Source organism: Phalangium opilio, unplaced genomic scaffold (genome assembly GCF_054372755.1).
Source record: "Phalangium opilio isolate 3A_F unplaced genomic scaffold, DU_Popi_V2 ptg000003l_1, whole genome shotgun sequence".
Classification (NCBI taxonomy): Eukaryota; Metazoa; Arthropoda; class Arachnida; order Opiliones; family Phalangiidae; genus Phalangium; species Phalangium opilio.
Window position 1 is genome coordinate 5,702,029 of NW_028324145.1, and position 21,065 is coordinate 5,723,093.

The window sequence follows — 21,065 nt, forward strand, 5'->3', positions numbered from 1 at the left end:
ACAAGACAATCTACAAAATAAATAAATAAAAATATATATAACAACATAAATTAATCTAGATTATTATTCTCTTATGACAACAATTAGAAATTCAAAACTTTGTCCCAAATATTACATTTCTTTTTTTCAAACAATATGTTTTATCCACTTTTATTCACACACCACCATGAGGACTAAATACCGATCTGTACAGAATAGCTATTATTATTAAATTGTCCATTTTATTAAACAGTTTTTTTTTAATTATTTTTCTTCTTATGTATAACGTTTCCGCTGTAACTTAAAAATGTCTTTAGAGTTTTTTTTTCCAATAATCCATTATAATTAAAAAAAAAAACAAAAAAATAAAAGGATTAATTTGGTAATTAAATCGTATGCAGCTATTATTCAATATTTAAACCTCAAATAATAAATTTTTAATTAAAATCTTTTTTTTTTCAATGCCTAAATTTGTTAACTTATTTTTACCTTCAAAACACTTACGTATTTGTTTGTTTTTGGGGGGAGGGGCAAGTTTGTTTATTTATATTTATAGTAATGGAGCATTTATATATATATATTTATATATTTAGTATGTATATAAATACGTAGTTTTTGTTTTTCTTCGTAAGGTGCCCGCCTAACAATCATTAATGATTGTAGACGAGAAAGTTCTTACTTTTTTTTAATTTACAGAACATTTTTTTACGTTATTTTCATTTTATTTAAAAAGATTTTTATTTATATACGTGGTTTGCGTTGAAATATTATCCTTAATTTGGAAAATGTATCAAAGTTACTAAAAAAAAAAAAAAAAAAAAAAATCAGAGTTAAAACCGAGGTAACTCCGTCAAAAAAACCAAATATATATATTTTTCATTTATTTTTTTTTTTGATTATAACATTTGTATTTGTTTATTTTTATATACGTATTATTGAGGTTTCAAATAATTTCATTAATAATAAACAAGGAGTGTTCTGTTTGTTTATTTATTTTAAACTACATACGTTGAATTATTGTTACAACTAAAAAAAAAAACTTTTTTTTTCTTCATTTTTTTTTTGAATGTTTATTTTTATGTTTACCCTGTTCACTCGCCACAATTATTTACTTTAAATTTATATATAAAGTTCGAAAGAAAATGAAATATTAAAAAGAAACACATTGTGGCGTATGGCACATGTTTATTTTTTTTATGTGTTTTCGTGTTTTTAATATTTATTTATTTTTAGGGGGTGACAAACAAAAAAAAAAGGTTTCCTAATTTATACCCGCTGAAAATTTAGTTTTTAATTTAATTTAATTTAGTTATTTAAATTAAAAACTAAATTTTTTATTATATATATAAAAAAACACCTACAATATAGTGACGAAAAAACCCTGCTGTCCGTAAAAATCGAAAACTTAATTTCGCTTTTATTTGTTTGATATTTTAAAAAATAAAAATTAGGGATAAACATGAATAGGAAAAGAAAAAAAAAAAATTATAGACAATACTTTTTTTTAACAATTTTTAAAATGTTGTCGAGTTTTTGTGGGTGGGTTTGTTTATTTATTTTTTAAATATGTATGGAAGATAGTGGGATAGTTTTTACGTTTAGTTTGTTTAAATCCTAGTATTTACAATTAGCGACGTGTGTATTCGTTGTGAGGTAAAAATTAAACTTAAATAATTAATTAATTACACACTGATTAAAAAAAAAAAAAGATTGATAGGATCGACAACATTTTAAAAAAAATAACTAAAATTTTTCCCGTTTTCTTTTTTGGCCCTTATTTTTTTATATAGTTAAATTTCGAATTTATTTCGAAAGCTAGACGCTTGAAGACTATTTGAAAATACATGCTTTTTAAATAATTTAAAGATACGGATAATTCATATAATTTTTATCAATTAAAAAGCACGATATACGAGAAATAAATCTCACTAAAAAAACTGAATATTTATTTCATATTTTTTTAAAGAGATTTGTTTAGGGGAAGAAATTTTGACAGAAACTATGAAATGAAATTTAAAAAACAAAACAGAAAAATAACCACCCTCCCAATCTGCTGCGTGTGAAGTTATTTACGATCAAATAATTAATATACAACCGTTCGGTGACGTACAACAATTAAAAAAAAACCTTCATAACTTAAAAACTAATAATTCAACAATCGGAACTTCCGATACTGATTCATTTTTTTCTCCTAAAATTAAAAAAAAAATGTAAACAACAAAACCTATTTATATTTTTATAATAATCGAACGTTATGTCACTGTTCACGGTATAGTTAAGTTCTATTGCTTATAGATTTTTTTATATATACTTTTTTTTAAAATGTATAAATTTCGTCTTCAATGTAGACAGGAGATGTCAACTGATTCAACGAAAACGACGTTCGTAACATCGAAAATGGGGTGTGCGAAGGTGCGCATTTTTTTCGACAATTAGGCCAGAGTTCCACCAACCACGTTGAAATTTCGAAAATTTAGTAATTTACAACGTCTTAATCTCCCATTTTTCTTCCTCCAAGTTCCAAATAAACCAACAACCGTACCGTAACATTTAAATGAATTGAAACAATCTCCCTTTCTTAATTACAATTTTCAATGAATAATTGTTCGTCCATAGTTTTAGGAGTTCGGAAGATTCAAATAAAACAAAACTTAAAAAATCTTTCTTGGTGTCCAGAGCTTTCGGTTGAAAGATGCAAAAAAACCGTTGTTGTCATTTTTACCACCAACGAGGGTTGTTGTTGTTGATTTTAAGTTTTAGGAGAGTTTACGTGAGAATGGTGGGTAGTGGTGGTGGGGGGTTTTTAGGATCATGGATTTTGATGGAAAAAATGTAGGATAAAAATTAGGCTTAGGGATTTAAAAGGGGTTATACAAGAGTAGTTGTCGACGGGGGGTTGGTTTAGCTAGCGTGAATGTCCATTATGTGCTGACCAGAACCGTCGTAAGGTGACTGAGGCGGTAGACCAGGATGTCCCATCGGTCCGTGCGCCGCCATCATCATGGCGTGAGGGTGTCCAGGTAAGAGCATCGCTTGAGAATGAACCGGCGATCTCAGTTGAGACATTTGAGAGTAGCTACCCATCCCACCCATATGACCCATACCCATTCCATCGTTGCTGCCGAAATTCTGCATACCTATATATATACACACATTGGAACAACGCTCGTCAGAAAAACGACACGCTTTGTTGGAGTGGGTAGTTTCTTTAGGGTGTTATAATATCTCTCTACCACCACTGATACCTGGGGTTTCGCGTAACCCAAGGTTATGCAAGCATAGCATTACAGTGAAAAGGATTAGTGCAACTACGGCTAAAGCTAGCCATAACGTCAAGTGCAAAAAACCACAGTAATATTTAGTACACTTTGACTAGTTTTTGTACGCTCTCTTTTTTAGCTCGAAATTGTTAAAACTTCGAAAGGTTACACTCTAGGTCTCTTAACCCGGAATTCCTTTCGATTTTTCAATAGAGCTATCTCAGTTGCGACGTCAGTGCATAGCTAAAACGTCACGGGCTTAGATTTTTCATTGGTCGACCATGTTTGATAACACTATGGATAAATGGCACGGATGGCGTCACACTGAGGCTTCTGAGATGGCGCTATTCGGGCTCAAAAAGCGGACGTGCAAATGAACCAAGATTTGGGGAAATTTGTGCGGGATTATGTTAATACATTTTGAAAAGAACACCATTTTGTAGCAACTACAATCTATACAATACAAAGCCAAAAACACTTCTAAATTTGTCTGTCGCGAAAAATTCGAAATCGTGAAATATTAAAAAGTCAAATACAGATAAAGATTACCAACCAACAATAATGTACTTGAACAACAAGGGAAAAAACCTAATCCAATTATTATAAAAACCATTCCAAATGACCATAACAACATTTACAAAATAGGCACCGTGAAATAATGTGAATAAAAGTGAATGAAACCCTTCAAACATCGTGTTATGTCATGCGCAAAGCTACTAAGTAAATTGTTAAGTATTTAAAGTGTTAACGAATTGTGTTAAGACGCTTACCGGGCGGTCTGATGTGCATCTGCTGTGCGCCGTCCATCATGTATCCCATACCAGAACCATCAGGACTATACGCCGCTGAAGCTCCACCAATAGTTCCTCCTTGAAAAAATGTCAAATTATCCAATTAACATCATGTTAATTAGTAACCATGTCATCCAAATAACAGCCAATCAACATTGTTCTATCATTATCAACCAAAGTTGATTAAACCGAAGTTACAGTAAGATTCCCTTCCCAGAACACTTCGCAAATGGTAATAAGTATAATTAAATGTCTAGTTCATGTTTATTAGTTGGAAATTCATTCAAATAACAATGAGCAACGAAAAATAACCAATCAACATTGTTCTATCATCTGGGTTGATTAAACCGAAGTTATAGTATAATTCCCTTCCTAAAATACCTCATGAGCCGTTTGGCTGACCAATATTTCAGGGCCTCGTTGCACGTCTGCAAGTTCCCTCTATTTATAAAGATAGTAGTCGCGTCATTTCCTCTAAAAAAATGTTTCTTTTTATAGATTGAAACGCAATCAATCAGAGCCTGTCAATTTCCGATACCCCTGCGCCCTGCCACGTTACCTAACCCAGTAACCAATGCAGGAAAATAGTAAAATTCATTCTCCATAGTGCAGGGGGCTTTGACTCTACTAAATCACGCCAAACACTGACGATGTCCACCCTGAACCCTGGAGGCAGTTGTGGGGACGAAGAAATGTCCCTGAACTCCTCTATACTGACCATGGTAGTACAATATCAGGCAATATTCATGGGATAATCTAATAAACTCAAGGAGGGAGAAAACGTCTGAAAAAATATATATCCATCCAAGAGGAGAGAGAGAGAAAAAAAAATCCGGGATGATTGATGAAGTCTTCCTAATGAGTTTGGTATCGGCTCGATAGGCAAAGCCATACCCTGGCACTGCAGTCAGACCTCTGTTGTGTTCTCTCCCTGGCTTAACTTCACCACCTCTCTCCCATCCTCATCCTTGGTAAAAACTTTCTTGATAAGAGAATTCCGAATTCCTGTTGCAGTCTGGGATGATAATACCCCCCAAGTTTCCCCTCCAACTATCTTAATTCATCCATGGATGGAAAATATCGCCCAAGGCTCATTTTTAATAACTTCGAAAAATTTCTGTCCTTTTTTTTATAAATGAGTAACTATTTTTTTCTCTTTCTTTCATTCGTTGATTAGTTTTTTTACTCCTCTTTGAAACGATAATATATATTATAATGCGCGGACAAGTGTTACCAGACATTCGTGAGTGCAATTCAAAGCTATCCACAACAGACTGAAAAGCTAATTGTAGTTCTGTTCGATTCAGTGCCAGTGGTAATTCAGTTCCAAACCTGCAGGAGATGCTCTAATAACAAATTACTGGCAACGCTGAAGGGCAGTTAAAGTTAAGAAACGGGGCTGTGTGGAAATGTGGCTGCCTGTAGACAACGCATTTGTGGGAATCTGAGATTTAATTTCTGATAAAGTGAGTAGGTAATCATTGGAAAATGCAAAAATGTGAATAAACTGTGCTGCTTTTGGATGACAACTAAGCTTTTTTCTTCAAAGCACTATATAGGAAATCAACTTACCCGCCCTGTTGCTTTGGTCAATCATGGGTTGTACGATTCTTCTCCTAGCATTAATAAACCTGAAAAAAATTAACAATTATTATAAATATTTTATTATAAATAAATTAGGCCATTTTTATTAGTAAAATTATGGAAACTGCGCATGAATTAGGTCAAACTACTTCGTCATATAATTAAAGTGCACAAAAATTATCCCAAATATCTCGTAACATACAGAAACTCCGCAAAAATTAGGCTGAATATCGTAATACACAGAAACTCCACAAAACATTAGGCCTAACGTCATACTACAAGAAAAATGCTCAGAAATTAGACCTAATTTTGTCGCATATGGAATGAAACATAAATTAGGCCTAACCTAGAAATACATTGAGACTTCACATAAATTAGACCCAACCTCGTTATGTATGAAAACCGCACACATAAATTAGGCCTACCCCTTCACATACGAAAACCGCGAATAAATAATCGTTTTCAGAAGTTTGTAAAACGAAATTCGTGCTCGGAATAAAATACGTTGCCGTTTATGCTAGTTACGTTTCGACTCCTACCTAGCTTTTTATTTTTAATTTGCAATACGTGTACGTCAAAAGTATTATTCAGCTTTTCATCGCCTAACACGGCAAAAATGTCGACACAAAACTACGCGAATTGTAATTCAAAACAGACCTCCAAAAAGTTGCAAAATTAATTTATAGTGCGGTTGACTGCTTTCCCCCCTCAGAACAGAACAATAGTAACGAAATAATAAATAATCTTATATGATATTTGAATGTTTGGGAGGTTGCTTTAACTAATTGCGTTTTCCCACACCACACACACGTACCAATCAAGAGTTGATAAAAATGAAGTGTCCCCATAAATCAGAGGACATTTCTCTTGATGATTTTTGGTTTTTTTTTTCAAACACACTCTATACTGCCATCATCCATCCATTCGTGTGATTAGTTATAATTTATTTCATTATTAAAAAGCAACGCTCCGTGACGTCACAAGCGAAAAATAAAATCATGAAAATGGGAGTCACGTACGTACGTCATCTAACCTAAAAAGTTCCTCATTCGTTCGATAAGTCATAATCCCACCTATATGGGCGAAAATATATTCAACTAACAATAGTAGATAATTTTAGTATGGTTTATGTCACAAACAGAGATGGGGGGATACACCCGTATCACCCCCTAAAACAGAAGGAATAGAGAGAAAGGCGGGAAAGAATTACGCATACAGAACGTTGATCCCCTCTTTCTCTTCATTAATCATTTCTATTCGAATACGACTAAGGCTGGCAGTTTGTTTCGCTCGAGCGAGCGCTAGCTTAGGGGGCTAAGCCTATCTAACAGCTAACACTAACACCTTTCCTCCTAAAACTCCCATAGGAGAAACGAGGATGGGATGGTAGTATAGTAATCCATCTCCCCCTTTATTGATATCTTTCCATAAAAGCTCCTCCCATTCAGTTGTATCGCAAATCATTTTAGGATGAAATATCCACGCCCCCACGCGTGACGTCACAACACGTAGACGTAATATTCAACCAAACGCACCTGCACCTGCCCGACGGCAAAACCCTGAAAAGGGCATTGTTCTCCGGGTTTATTCCAGTGTACTCTGGAGCAACAATGGCTGGTTTACGTTTCTATACGTACTTGCACGCTCTGGTGTACACTCGGGATTATTTTTGAGGAGACCGATCGTTAAATGCACTGCCGGAAAGCCGCGGTCTTTGGCTGGCTAGAAGACACGCTTCAACGCACCGACGCGAAGCCCTCGTAGGGGCCCAAACGTTACACGAAGGAGAAATGAAATATTGGTTGAGGAAGGATTATGTAAGACTTGTGGGAGTGGTTTCATTCTACACACATCACTGGTCATACAGCAAAACCCAGGGTATTTATTGTCGACCAATGAAATATGATTATATTTTAAATGAAATTGGTTGTTAAGTTATTTATATTCATTTGCCTATTCATACTGGAGGAATTGAATAAATTCATTAATCGAATCAACCTATTCATCCGTAAAAGGACAAACGTGGACAAATTCGGACAATAGGGGTCTAATGGCAATTAAGAATCAGCCAAGGAAAGAATGCTTCAACCATTAAGTAGTACATACGCGACCCAACCAACCCGGTCTCTGGACAAAGACGAGGCACAAATTGGCAACGTGGTAAAAACAAGATAGAACTATTACTGGACTTAAGTACATTTTCTTCGTTTAGTTTAAAGCCAATACACTCAAAACATAAGAAGCTAAGTATTCATTCTACCCCTGGATTGTGTGTTCCCGCCTTACACTTCATTGGTTCTAGAAATCCAATAGACGTAGTAGGTCTTCCTTCTCCGGTTCTCATTTAGCCCTCTTCTCTCTCTCTCAGAGCCATAAAAATGAGTATATCTGGGAGACCAGGGGTCCTTAATAGTTAGGGGTAAGTGGGCAGAAGGCGAGTAATTGTCTGCAAGGAGGGAAAAGAGTTGAGAAAATGGCTCCCATCTACCCCTTTTTCAATCCCCCCCGGTGCTGGAAGAGACTGTCCGTAGACGAACATTTACCAAGGGAAAAAACCCTTAGGTGATTAAATTAATGGCAAATCGTCTTCAATTTTGAAATCTCCAAGAAGATACTATAAAACTTTTGTTTAAGTCGTTTAGAGCTTAAAAACATCTGTTGTTTTGTCTCTTAAGGGTTGCTTGATCGTAATAGGCCTTGGCTATATAGTTTCGATAAATCATTAACTTCATCGTATTTTGTTTACTTAAGCCTAATCGTTAAACGTTATAAAAACTAACTTCATATAAACAATGTGATTAAGCCTTGGTTGGAACAATGTTTTCCAAAGTCCAAACCAGTTAAGCCTAATTAAAACCTATAAATAAGTCTAATCTTAAAGCATTACCAAAACTAATTTCATCTACAAGCCTTGGTTGGAACAATGTTCTTCAAGCCTAAATAAACAAGCTTAATCTTAAAGCGTTGGTAAAACTAACTTCATCAATACATGGAGCTAGGGTTAAGCCTTGGTTGGCGCAACGTTATTGAAGCCAGTTAAGCCTAATTAATACCTAAATATTTAAATTACCGAGAGGAAGGTCTAATTTGAAAATATTATCAACCAGCAGTTAAGCCTAATAAATTAATCATAAAGGTCTAAAAGAGAGCATCGTTCCAACAAAGGCCCGAAAATTCAATCCTTCCTATTCTAATTATTGATCTCCATCGTAAAGGATTGGAGGAAGAAGCTATAAATATATAAATCCTAATGAAAATTCAATTATTAAACGCTTCTTCCGATTTGGGACAAAATTTAACCGGATTAAAGAGAGAGGTCGGTCGGCCGGTCCAGAGAGAGATTCAATTCCCACTAACATTACCCATTTCCAAGGGTCCCGCTATAATATAATAAATAATCCATTCGCGCTTTTTCTCTCTCCGGCTCTCCATTGCTCTTGAGCTTCTCTTAGCTTAAGCCTTGGCGTTCCTCATGGATCCAACGTCGTCATCACGAACGGGCGTATATGCCCAGTAAGCATGTGCAAATTTGGGCTCTCTCGCGTAGCACCATTACGGCTTCAAAACCCATTTTTACATAGGAGGAAGAAGGGCCTTTTTGCAGGGGTAAAAAGAGAGAGAAAGGGATAAAGTTCCATCAAATACAATGGGAAAAGAGGTTCTCTATTTATCCCAGGCTTAAAGCACGGGCAATAAGGTTCTCTAGTATATACCTATTCTCGTTCCATATAAAAAACGTATAAGCCGTTAGAGACTTAACTCTTCGCTGGTAGTTACTCCCCTCTCCTTCCCATAGTTACGTGTAAAAGTAAATTATTACTGAAGAAAATACTGCAGTTAATAGGAAACATTTTACCCTCGCATATCCCACAATAATTTCTACACGGTTTCATGGGTACTTGTTGTAGCACGTGTCATAAGTCATAATTGTGGCGCCTTGCTCCTAATTGTAAATTTCATTGGTTGGTAGCAACGCCAGGTCGGATGACATGTGCAAGGTTCAACGTGCCGCTAAGGGTGTTGTTCTTAATAAAGGGGAGAGCAAGGTACAGTGCCGGGTTCTATGAACTATTTTGAGTCGAAAATGTTCAATGACATTATTCCGCCACCGTTTACAGATTATGATTCTTTAACGGATATTCCCTGAAAAATTTAATTAAGACACTGCAAGATAATGCTAATTTAATTTAAGAAGTGTCACCCTTGAAATACTCTTAATCATAACTAGTTTAGGGTTTCCCTTAGGGCAAAATGTCACAGAACATTTTCGACTCAAAATCGACATACCACCACAATTATTGGAAGACCCTGCAGATACCATAGTGCTCTATATGCACACTCGTCAACTTCAGTTTAACTTATTTCCACTCCCGTTACAGAAAAGGGTATCCGTATTCCATGGAGAAATAAAGCTAGTGAATTTTCCAAAAAGGGATACACTATAGAAATAGCGCAAGGGTTCTCTCTTTCTCTCTCTGGTCCCTTTCTGTAACATCCTCAACATCCTTTTTGGGATATGGTAACGAGATTTGAAGACGGTAATTTTCCATTCTACCGCGCCTATACTGTATAAGGTTCCCCGGTATAATGGCTAGACACAGCCGCCATTGAATATGCATGAGATATTTTCTCTCTCCCCTGTTCTTTAGCTACATCATAGCTATAGCTAGAGTCAGTCATTCTCTTCCGTGATATCTCCCTCTAAATTAGCTCATAAGAATTTCTTTCTACCATACACATATTTTATAAGGGGTGGTAATGTTTTAGTAGTACCATTTTAGCCCCCAGGATAAGGCGGGAGAGAAGCGTAGTCTTCGAGATTGAAACAAATACCCTGATTGCATGCGAACTGACCTATGGAGTGGTACTGAGAGGAGAGGAGAGACGGAGACGCGACGCCAATATTGGTACAGTTTAAATTTGTATGGCCTGCGTTGACTACTTCCAATATGGTGGACAAACCCGTGGTAAGAGGTTGGAGGGTGTGACATAACGAGAAAAAACTGAATAACGTATGGGAATCAGGTTGAAACACAGGGAACTACAGGAACTATGTCTATAAACCTTCCTCTATCTGTAGATCATTCAGCAGTACGATTGTAGGTAGTGGTTATTTTCGGTTTAGTAACACTGAAGAAAGTCCTTTAGTGAAAATAATGGTTATGGGCCACAGTATCGTCCATATAAGGATCCAAATGCATTAGATAAGGCTTCAACGTTACCAGTCCACGTCTAAAGTCCTTGTTGTTTGAAGCCATATTTAACGTCTTTGTTTCGTCAACATAATCGGAGGCGAGTCTTAAGTCTACAAGGTGGTCAAGTCAAACGCCAGACTATATTTTACCCCCAACTTTAGAAAAGGGGCAATTAATTTATATAATTAATATATTAACCTATTTTTCTGATACTTTCACTTGAATATTCTAGACACCTTAAAATGATACAGTAACTTTAAAATTAAATTTCTCACCATTGTCGCATTGAACACTCAACAAAAGGAACTGCGAAGGGGGGCTATTTTTTCACGACGAAATCAGACTTTTTAATAGCATTGGGTATACCCATCCCACTCACTATCTCCGCGCTCTTTTTTAGGTCTAATTCCCCTTTGGGAAATGAAGGGAAAGGGGAAAAGATGGCTACCTTGCACCACCACTATTGCATCTAATATATTATATTCTCCACGGTTACGTATATTAAAACCTCTTTTTTCCTAACAAGAAAAAGTATTTCTTCTATAGTCACCAGAAGCAGCGGTAGAGAAGCTTGGGGGTGATGTATTATCAAACACATAGTCATTTTCTGGATCCCTCTTAAAGAGAGGGTGAGAAGTAAAATCAAGAGATTTTTTTATATTAATCGATGCTTCTACTAATTATAAGACCAACCTGCATAATGAAACATCCAGGAAATACCTCACCTTCGAATGATTTTAAAATTCAAATTTGTTTGAGAAATTTTATGGATAATTTGAAATTAACACCTCCGACCAATCGCGTAACGCCCTGCCTTCTTGTTAACAACATTTAAGTGGCAGCTCTATATCTCGCGCCACGATTGTCACATCGCCAGTAATTTTCATCAAATCTCGCGCTAAATTTCATTCGACACGAAGCATCGTGCCATTGGAATTTCGTTAACAAAAGGCAGGGCGTTACGCGATTGGTCAGAGGTGCTAGTTCCAAATAATCTATGAAATATCATTGAACTAATTTGAATTTTACAATCATTCGGATGCGAGTTATTTCCTTTAATGTTTCACTAGGCAGATTGGTCTTATAATTAGTAGAAGAATCGAGAATAAAAATCACTTGACTTTCCATTTTACTCTCCCTTTTACTATCCTCTTCCATCCCTCAAGAGGATGAAGAGGTGGAGGATGAGGATGAAAGAAAGAAAAAAAAATCTCATTTTCCAAAACCGGGGAGAGAAAAAAAAAAACAGTGTGGCGACGAAAAAAGACCCAACTCTAATTCGTTTCCATTTGGAAACTATAGCTTTTTCCCAGAACATTCAGAAGAAAGCGCTTGCAGGCTTAAGATTGCTTAGGCCTACCCAAATTAAATGAATTTAGTAGAAGAAAAAAAAGAATCCCCGGCACTTTTTAAGAAACTAGATTTTCAGAGCCTTGGAACAAGAAGAATAAAAAACAAGAGACTTTAATGCTGCGTTAACACGCATTGTTTTTAAGCCTACATTTTTTTACGTATCCCTCCCTACCCTAGTATCTACAAGGAAAAACCCCAAACCAGACCAGACTATTCTTTCCTAGAGTTTTAGTAATTGAGTTTTTTTTATGTAACTTAATTCAAAAAGAAAAAATAAATTTTCCGAGCATAATGTCGTAGATGGAATTGAGGTAAACCGGGGCCGCTTTTTCCTTATTTTCTTTTGAAAGACAGTCAGTTAATTTACCTCTATGATGTAATTTCCGTCGAACCACAAACCGAGGGAGCTCATTTCACCTCCAATTTTCACTACAATCATAACAAACCCCTATTCATCACCGTTCAAAGGAAGTAACGTTACACTCATTGCAAATTCCCGTACAAACCTAATCCAAAAACATTTGTTCTTCGCAATCTCTGTACCATCCTTCAGAACCTTCAAGTTTACCTGAAGGGTACCGCCCCTAAGGTCACCCTTCTCTCCTCCCCTCCCCAGTTTCTCTCAAATTTCACGAACAGGAAATGAGCTAATTTATAACACAACTTTTTCTTATATCGCCCGTAGCTTCGAAAAACACGTGCACCCCCAGGGGGTGCCCGGCGTTATGAATGATAGACCAAAGGCTTCCCCCCGTGAAGATGACCATTTCAAACGGCGTACCATGACGAATTTTCTGTGAGTTAATCTTAAGAGATTTTGAATCTAACCATAGATATCGTGAATTAGCGTGTATCATTACAATAGAGCATAGAGACGTAATACACTGGGTGAAACTCTGCCTTCTATCTCGCTGATCTGCCTTCTACGCCTGATCTGTAGTCTTTTTTCTATCACGAGAGTTCCCAAAGACGGCAATGTACCAACCCCCTTGTGTGTCCCGATACCGAGGGTTGCCTACCCCCTTGTAGGTCCCGATACCGAGGGTTGCCTACCCCCTTGTAGGTCCCGATACCGAGGGTTGCCTACCCCCTTGTAGGTCCCGATACCGAGGGTTGCCTACCCCCTTGTAGGTCCCGATACCGAGGGTTGCCTACCCCCTTGTAGGTCCCGATACCGAGGGTTGCCTACCCCCTTGTAGGTCCCGATACCGAGGGTTGCCTACCCCCTTGTAGGTCCCGATACCGAGGGTTGCCTACCCCCTTGAAGGTCCCGATACCGAGGGTTGCCTACCCCCTTGAAGGCCCCGATACCGAGGGTTGCCTACCCCCTTGTAGGTCCCGATAACGAGGGTTATCAACCCCCATTTTTACACCGAAAAGGTCTCTTCTTAGTTTACTATCGACGTAGCACACGATCAAAACAACTGATTTCTTATGTCTATGGTTTGAACTACGAGGCCCAATGCTTAGCTTTTACAGTACGGTACACTATTCCGAAGACGAACACGGGGAGAGACGTTGGTCACGTGGGTATGGTGTTGGCCGGGGACTTAAATTTAAGAGAGGAAGTGTCAGAATCAGGATCTGGGAAAAGCGTGAAAAATGGTCCATGCTTCGAAGGAGGAGGCACACACAGGAAGAATCGCCTTACTTCCCTATATATAGAAGAACCGGACTTTTTCTATTCTGGCACCCCGATTTAGGAAGCTTTTGCTCTTGGATGGATGGTACGTTTCAAACATGGACCCCATCCAAGAGTCAAACCAGCCAGAGCCAGCAGCCTTTACAATTTTCTCTCCTTCCAACGTGGCACGAACGGATCTTTCTCCCATCTCTGGTGTTATGGGTTTGGACCGAGTCGTAGGTCCTAGCTCACAAACACAACTCTCTCAACATCCCCATCGCGTCCAATTCATCCGTAACCTTCACGGACCTTCTATTTTTTTTTCTCCCCACATCATCTCTCCCTTCAAAAATCGTTCGAAAAACGGCCGATATCAGCTTTTTCCGAGAATCAGAAGAAGAAAAAAAATAACAGACTATATATGGCAACCCCTCGCTAGAAAAAAATCATTTTCGCCCCAAAAAATCCGATTATAAGCAACAGCCGGGAACATTATTTTTTTGCCCTCGATGGAAAATATGACGGGGAAAAAGTTTAGATATAGTTTGGTTATTATTATGATTGAACTTAAAATGTGTAGCAAGCAAGCTGCCTGCCTGCCTTTTTACACCCAAGAAATCTTTTACAAAATTTGGAAGTTTTTTTTTCAAACTAAAAGTTAGTAAACGTTTTGAACTGTGATTCCCATGAAACTTTCATATGATAATCTAATCTTAGGGATGTCTAATTTATTTATTTATTTTCATTTAGTTTTCTTCAATGTATAGTAGAATTTAAGTTGCCACCAGTCTTTGATGAAATATGAACAAAACATAACATTGTAAATTCTAAAAAGTTTATAACTTTTAGACTAAAAATTGGTAAATGTTTTGAACTGCGATTCCGATGAAACTCAGAGAAGATACTCTACTGAATGTCTAGTTAATTGTCGTCCATTTAATTTTCTTTTATTTAATTATAAAAACTAATTAAAGTTATTATCAACTTTCTCATGGAAGATGGTCCAAAATGTAAAAGTTCGCCCCTTTTCAGACCAAATATTTGTTTACTATTTTAACTGTGATACCGACAAAAATAGTAGGAGACAATCTAATTTCCATTCCAATAACTTCAATCTTCTTTGCAAGTCCATGCACGATGCAATATGACGAAAGTTACAACCAATTGTCAGTATATTTCCAAGAGCCTTCCAGGAAATCCAATATATTCATTCATTCATTCATTCAGAGTTCACGGTCTAAGCTAACTTTATCGGATTTGAACGAAACGCGAAGTACCCTTGTTTAAAATTAAAGAGGCTCCCTCGACTTTTACACAGGCGTTTATTCAATGCGTAGGCGCGAGCGTGTCTAAAAAGTTAAACCTTGAGCGCATTACCTTAAAAACGCGAGGGAAAAAATGAGGAGGACGAGTGACTGGGCATAATCCTGGGGACCCCAGTCAGTCAGTATCCGGGAGACTCGCGGGAATAAGTAAGTTAAGTAAGGCCCATGTGTGAGTGTGTACCAGCCCCCTTATGTTTCTTTAATTGGTTCGACCGTTGACCTTCTCGCGTCAAACTCGACACCTAATAACGTCTAGATTAAGAGCTAGGGAAATAAAAAGAAGGGGCGCGTTTGGTTCGAGTGTCTCTTTGCCTGCTAAGCCTTATCCCGAAGTGTACTAGAGGGAAGCCCGACCATCCTACTGTCCCCTAAAGCTATATATATACGTTTTGTTAAGCCGATTATACTTTGCGAGACAGGATTATTTCGGACGGCTTCGTGATCATGGATATTAGAAATACAAATTTAGATACGTAGGCCAAATGACGTAGGGAAGTGTTTCCCAATTCCGTGGTCGTGAGATTTTCAAATCAGGGAGGAAAGATGTAAGATGGAGCAGTAAATGAATGTCCCTTGCGCATGCTGCACGCCTCTAACTTTCGGAAGAGGCTGAGCACGCTGGGAGGGTACAGAGTGAGTCTGCGTTATAGGAATGTATTTTTCTACTCCATCTAACTCTTCTCCATATTTTCACCATGGATTTTGGTCGTATATGAGCAAAGACCAACACAGTAAAAATTGTTCAAAATAAAGCTCTTTGAAATTCAATAAAAAAAGAAATCAACATAGGAAGATGTGTCATATAGTGAGTAGTTGGGCAGAAGACGTGTCTCAACGTTTTTTCCCTAAATTTGGGAAACCCTTGACGTAGGTTAAAATCTCATAAAAACACAGGGGGACAAAGGTTTAGTAGCTAAGTTGGAAAGAGAGAGAGGAAAAAAGCAAAAAACCTAAATTCATTTGGGCTTAACGACGCGAATAATACGCAAGTAGTACGGTACGCTAATATATATATACATTTAATGGTGGATGACGTCACAGCCTATTACGTAGCATAAATCGTTTGGAAGAAATAGAAATAGTTATATAATATCTCAATTTATACGGCGAGTAAATTTTCTAACATCTGGAGCGGACGGTCCCTCCAAATTTTTCTAAAAAGGTGATTTTAAAAACGCATCGAGCGGGCCATTTTTTTGCATTTTAACCGATGAATTTAACTCGTATCAATCGTGTTAAGTTAAAAAGAAAATTATAGGTTATTGAATCATAGCCTCGGGTCCAAATGGTCAATTTGTTAGCGAGGTACACTCTTATCTTTAATTATATCGCGGGGAGAGATGAGTGCATGAGTTGCTAGGAATTCAGAGAGATGTTCGTGATGAAGTAATTAATAGGGTAGAAGCCGCCATAAACGATACTCCCGATGCTTAGCCATAGCCCTTGTCCTATAACATTCATTAATTAAACGAGTTCACCGCGAACAATTTAAAGATTAGATCCAAGCACGATTGCAACGCGTTACGATGAGAGGAACAGATAAGGCAGATGTTTTTTCCCTGACAAAATTGAGCTTGGCGCAAAAAAAAAAAAAAACCCAATCTACCTCCTCAAAAATATCTAAGGCTGTCTTTAAAATTAAGGACCAGATTCAATTAACATCGGTAGAAGGCCATAACGATTTCTCTATTTCTTTAAACATTAAAATTTAATAAACTGTACGAATTTTTCAAACTCAATAATTATTTCAACCACTATATTGCAGTGGCAGATCACAGCCACAAAATCGAAGTAAGTAAATCAACTTAGCAACGCCATAACTGAGAAATCTTTTCATCAAAACCGAAAATTTTATAACATATTCTATTCGAAAAACACATCCTTTAATCCCAAAATTTAATGACCGATTAACGCTACTACCCCATAAAAGTTTGTTAATTTATAAGGCGATTTTTAAAGGGTTACCGAGCACGAGGCGAGCGACCTTAGTGACAGGAATTTTGTATTACTTATTAGCGAGAAAACTCGTCAAAGTCAGATAGGTAGACAAGGTGTGGGACAGACAGTTTAAGCACGTCCTTATAGCTCCGGTAAATTATAATAAGACAAAATGAGTATTAGTGAAGTATCCAACAACTTTCGCGTAAAATGGCAGGCAGCGTTTTAGGACGATTGATGCATTATTCAAACATCGTCCTCGCATTTAATTAGAACGATCTGTACTAATTGTCGAAAAACCGGCTTGATCTTTTTTAATAGCGCGCGAGCGGGGACTTTTGCTTTTAGTTATTATTAATTGGCCAACGCTCGAAAATTGGTTCGCGGGAATTTGTAATTTCGATTCATTCCCGGGGTAGTGGTGGTGCAGGGGTGAAATACTAATAATCTAAGCCTTGGCAGTGCGTTTTGTAATAAGCGCCTGTTTGTATATGCCCTACAGTCATGCAAATACACGAATTAACATCGTCCTTAAACGTTATTTTACTAAATATTTCCAAGCTTAAGGCGCTATAGGGAGAAGTGAATATTTGAGCAGGTACACGTGTATGTAGTATAAGAGAAGCGATTTACACGGTAAACTTTGAGAAGTTCAGAGAATAAAATTAACAACCGTTGTTTAAAGAGAACTCCTGTAAAGGCCCATTCACACTAAAGTAAATTAAAAATCCACTAAATTTATTCTTGAGTTCCCGTCCGTCGCTTCGAAATTTTTTTTTTTTTTTTTTTTTTTGAGGTTTCAATGCGAATTGGGCTCTTACGTCCGCGGCAAGGATGCGATTATTCAGGGTGCAGTATGTGTGTAAGCAGGGGAAGGATATGAGGTTTACTTGGGAGGTGACGGACGGGGTGTGGGGGTCAAGTCACCTCCGGCGGACACGGGGCAGTCGGCACCTGTAGGGTAGGATCGCCGACATGTGTCTTATTCCCTCAAACTTTGCCGCCCAGACGCTTGGCTTACAGGAGTGCGCCACACTCCCGGCACTCGCTTCGAAATTAATTTCGTATCGATACGTTCATTTCCCTGTTCAGACCCTAGAGCAGACGACTTTAAATTATACGCGCCGAGGATTGAGAGGTAAAGAAGCAAGCAGCGCCTCTAGCGGATTGAATTGAAAACTCTTGGCGGGAAATTCGCGAATGTTAGATTGGCAATTTAAAGATGGGGAGCGCTACAATTGTAAAATACGTCCGATTTTTAGCAATAGAAGGTTTACAAAATTATTTTAGGGATTCTACTCTTCGAATAGTCTAAAATCTAATAAAAAATTAGCATTTTTTTAACGTAAAGAGATACTAGTAAACTAAACGAAATACCGTACAAGGGAAACTTCTGTAACCAAGCAATTTTATGATATTACCATCTATGTAAGTGTTCGAATTAAATGAATATGTTTATGTTGTGAGTTAATTAAATTAACTAGCAAGTGATTCTAGACAGACACATTTTTGAGGTTAACTGTACTGTACCTGTACATTTAATTTGGGAATTTGGGTGCTGGGATTAGATAAGATAGTCTAAAAAGTTACTTTTTCTCTTTAAGCGCGTTAATCCATTCATTTATTTTAACGCAATGAATTCTAGAATTTCGAAAACTGTTAAAATTTCACCCTTTCTGGGAAATTTCAGTAATAATTCCTACAACTAACTACACAACAAGCCTATGGCTTCATTTAAAGACGCGGTCATTTTCCCGCCAATTTGTTCTTCTAAAATCCGCTAGGTGGCGAACGCGGCGCCACGCTCGGCGCGTATACCCAGGGGTGGAAATAAGAAAAATTTCTTATGGGACATGTGTCCAGTGATCCCTTGTTTGACTGGAAAATTTATAGGACATTGTCCACTGGAGTGTGCAAAAATAGTACCCCATCTCCATAGTCAAGCTATCAAATCTTCGGAAAATTTATTGGTCAAACAGTCCAGTGACCCCCTTAGTTTTTAACAAAATTATGGGACATTTTAAAATTTTATTGGACAATGTCCAGTGTCCTGTACTTATTTCCGGCACTGCTTATACCCCGTGAAGATTTCAATGGAATGAGAAATATTCTGGCTTATCCGGTGAAAATTTCTTGAGATCAGAAATATTCTGGCTTACATCCCGTGAAGATTTCAATGAAATGAGAAAGTCCACAACCCAAAAACGCAAACCAAAAAATAACATGCACTATAAGGAACAACCTTTCAAATTTCAAAGAATAAAACTGTTCAAAATATCATCAAAACAAGCAGCTATAAATAGGCCTTAATCGATCGAAAAACAGGCAGTCGGGAAAGAAACTATAAAAGCTTGTAACCCTAAATCGATATTCGACTTTCCAGCACCCAAAAATCGAAAAAGAAAATGGTTTCAAAGAAGGGTGGAGCTTTTGGAGTCGAACATGGAGCAAAAAAAAGATGCTGAGACAATGGGGAAGGCGAACAGAGTTAATATCGATTGAGAGAGAATTCCCGGGGAAAAAAAACATAGACCCATTTCGTATTCCAGAAATAAATTAACTGGTAGTTATCATATAAAGGGTTCCGTAAGAGAAAGTGGATAATATTTACACACGAACTATTGTAACTTCTAGTTAATTTACTTGTAGATATCATTTCTAGATTAAAGCGGAACGAGCGGAAGATTCCCTCCATCCTATTTGCCGGGATGCAAGCTCCAAGCTTGGGATTCGCATCAGAAGAAAAGAATTCAAATACAAAAGGGCGAAAGCGGGGTATATCTGGAGGCTTTCCGCCTGGCCGGAAAACAAAACCAAGGGAGTCGGGGATTCATTCCCGCCAAAAACCCTACAAACCAAACTGAAGCAACACGCGCCCGTTAAGTACGATGGCGCGAGACACAATTGTTCAACCATCAGCGACTTTCCGGCCTGGACAATAATGGAAATGAACTTTATCATTAACATAAAATTAGGTCTATCGTCTGACCCAAGAGCCTTGACCCTCGCATGACGCGGTTCAAAACTTATAAACAAGCAATAAATTGAAAACAAACATCTAAACAAAGTACAAGGCTGACGTTCACAACACGACGCGAGTCTCAAACAAACCAAGTATAGCCAAGGATAACATCTCTTCCATGCACATAACATGATGGGTTCTATTCTTTCGTTGTACAAAAACCTTTTCTATATAACCTACACATACATCGAGCAAGGCTTTAATAACAGGGTTCACTTTTGTCCAATGTTGTATAGGGGTATTAAAAGGGCACCACCGGCAACAACACTGGCAAGCTCGAGCGAGTCAGGTGCCGCTGACAGGTTGTATGGCGGCAATAATGAAGAGAAACTGCCCTGGCTCGAGAAACGCTCGCGCAAGCGACCTAAGACTCCAGTCTAGGAGCGAAGCACGACGCAGGCACCCAAGTTCCCATCACCTTCCTTCCCAACCCGATGTCAGAGACACGTATTGTATGTAGGACTAGGATTATAGCGGCTACATTAGGTATGAAAAGGGAATACGGGCCATATATGCTCCGTTCGGTATAAGGGCTGGTGTCGCCAACAGCCGCAAAGCCATTGGCCGGAAAGTAAAACTCGCGTGGTCCGGGAATAACCATCGACCAAGTGCTATATCCTACGACAACAAACTATCATGGACCTTTAGGACGCGTTCACATTCGGTTCAAGGTATACGTAACGTCACCAAACACTGATTAAACCGAAGTAAGGTCACAGTTTCGTCTGAACAACATTGCCTGATCCGCCATGTCACATATTCAAATAAATATACATGCATCATACGATCCTTATGTTCGTTAGGTCCCCGGGCCCAATACACCATTTCGATGACGCTAAGAGGAAAGACACGTGGGTAAAATATTGCCTTCCTTGTCACTTCGGCGCCTGCGCTGTAGACGTTTTGGATTAAACAAGTATGTCCCGATAGTAAGGGTTACCTATACCCCCTTTTCTATGGGTAAGACAACCCTGAGTTAGGTAAGGGCATATGA

The 21,065-nt window shown here is 37.8% G+C and overlaps 1 protein-coding gene across 6 annotated transcripts in view; it reads right to left on the reverse strand.

Annotated features, from left to right (window-relative positions):
• Window positions 1–116: 116 nt before the first annotated feature.
• Window positions 117–21,065, reverse strand: part of LOC149717300 (homeobox protein Meis1-like) — a 183,002-nt gene continuing 162,053 nt past the window's right edge. For 4 of the 6 annotated variants that reach the window (XM_089837494.1, XM_089837493.1, XM_089837492.1 and 1 more), the window contains 3 exons: window positions 5,603–5,661; window positions 4,010–4,108; window positions 117–3,116 (listed from right to left, as the gene is read on the reverse strand). In XM_089837494.1, the coding sequence (XP_089693620.1) occupies window positions 2,881–3,116; window positions 4,010–4,108; window positions 5,603–5,661 (394 nt within the window). In that variant the 3' untranslated portion in view covers window positions 117–2,880. The remainder of the gene's footprint in view (window positions 3,117–4,009; window positions 4,109–5,602; window positions 5,662–21,065) is intronic. The other 2 variants (XM_089837495.1, XM_089837497.1) reach the window with 2 other exon arrangements.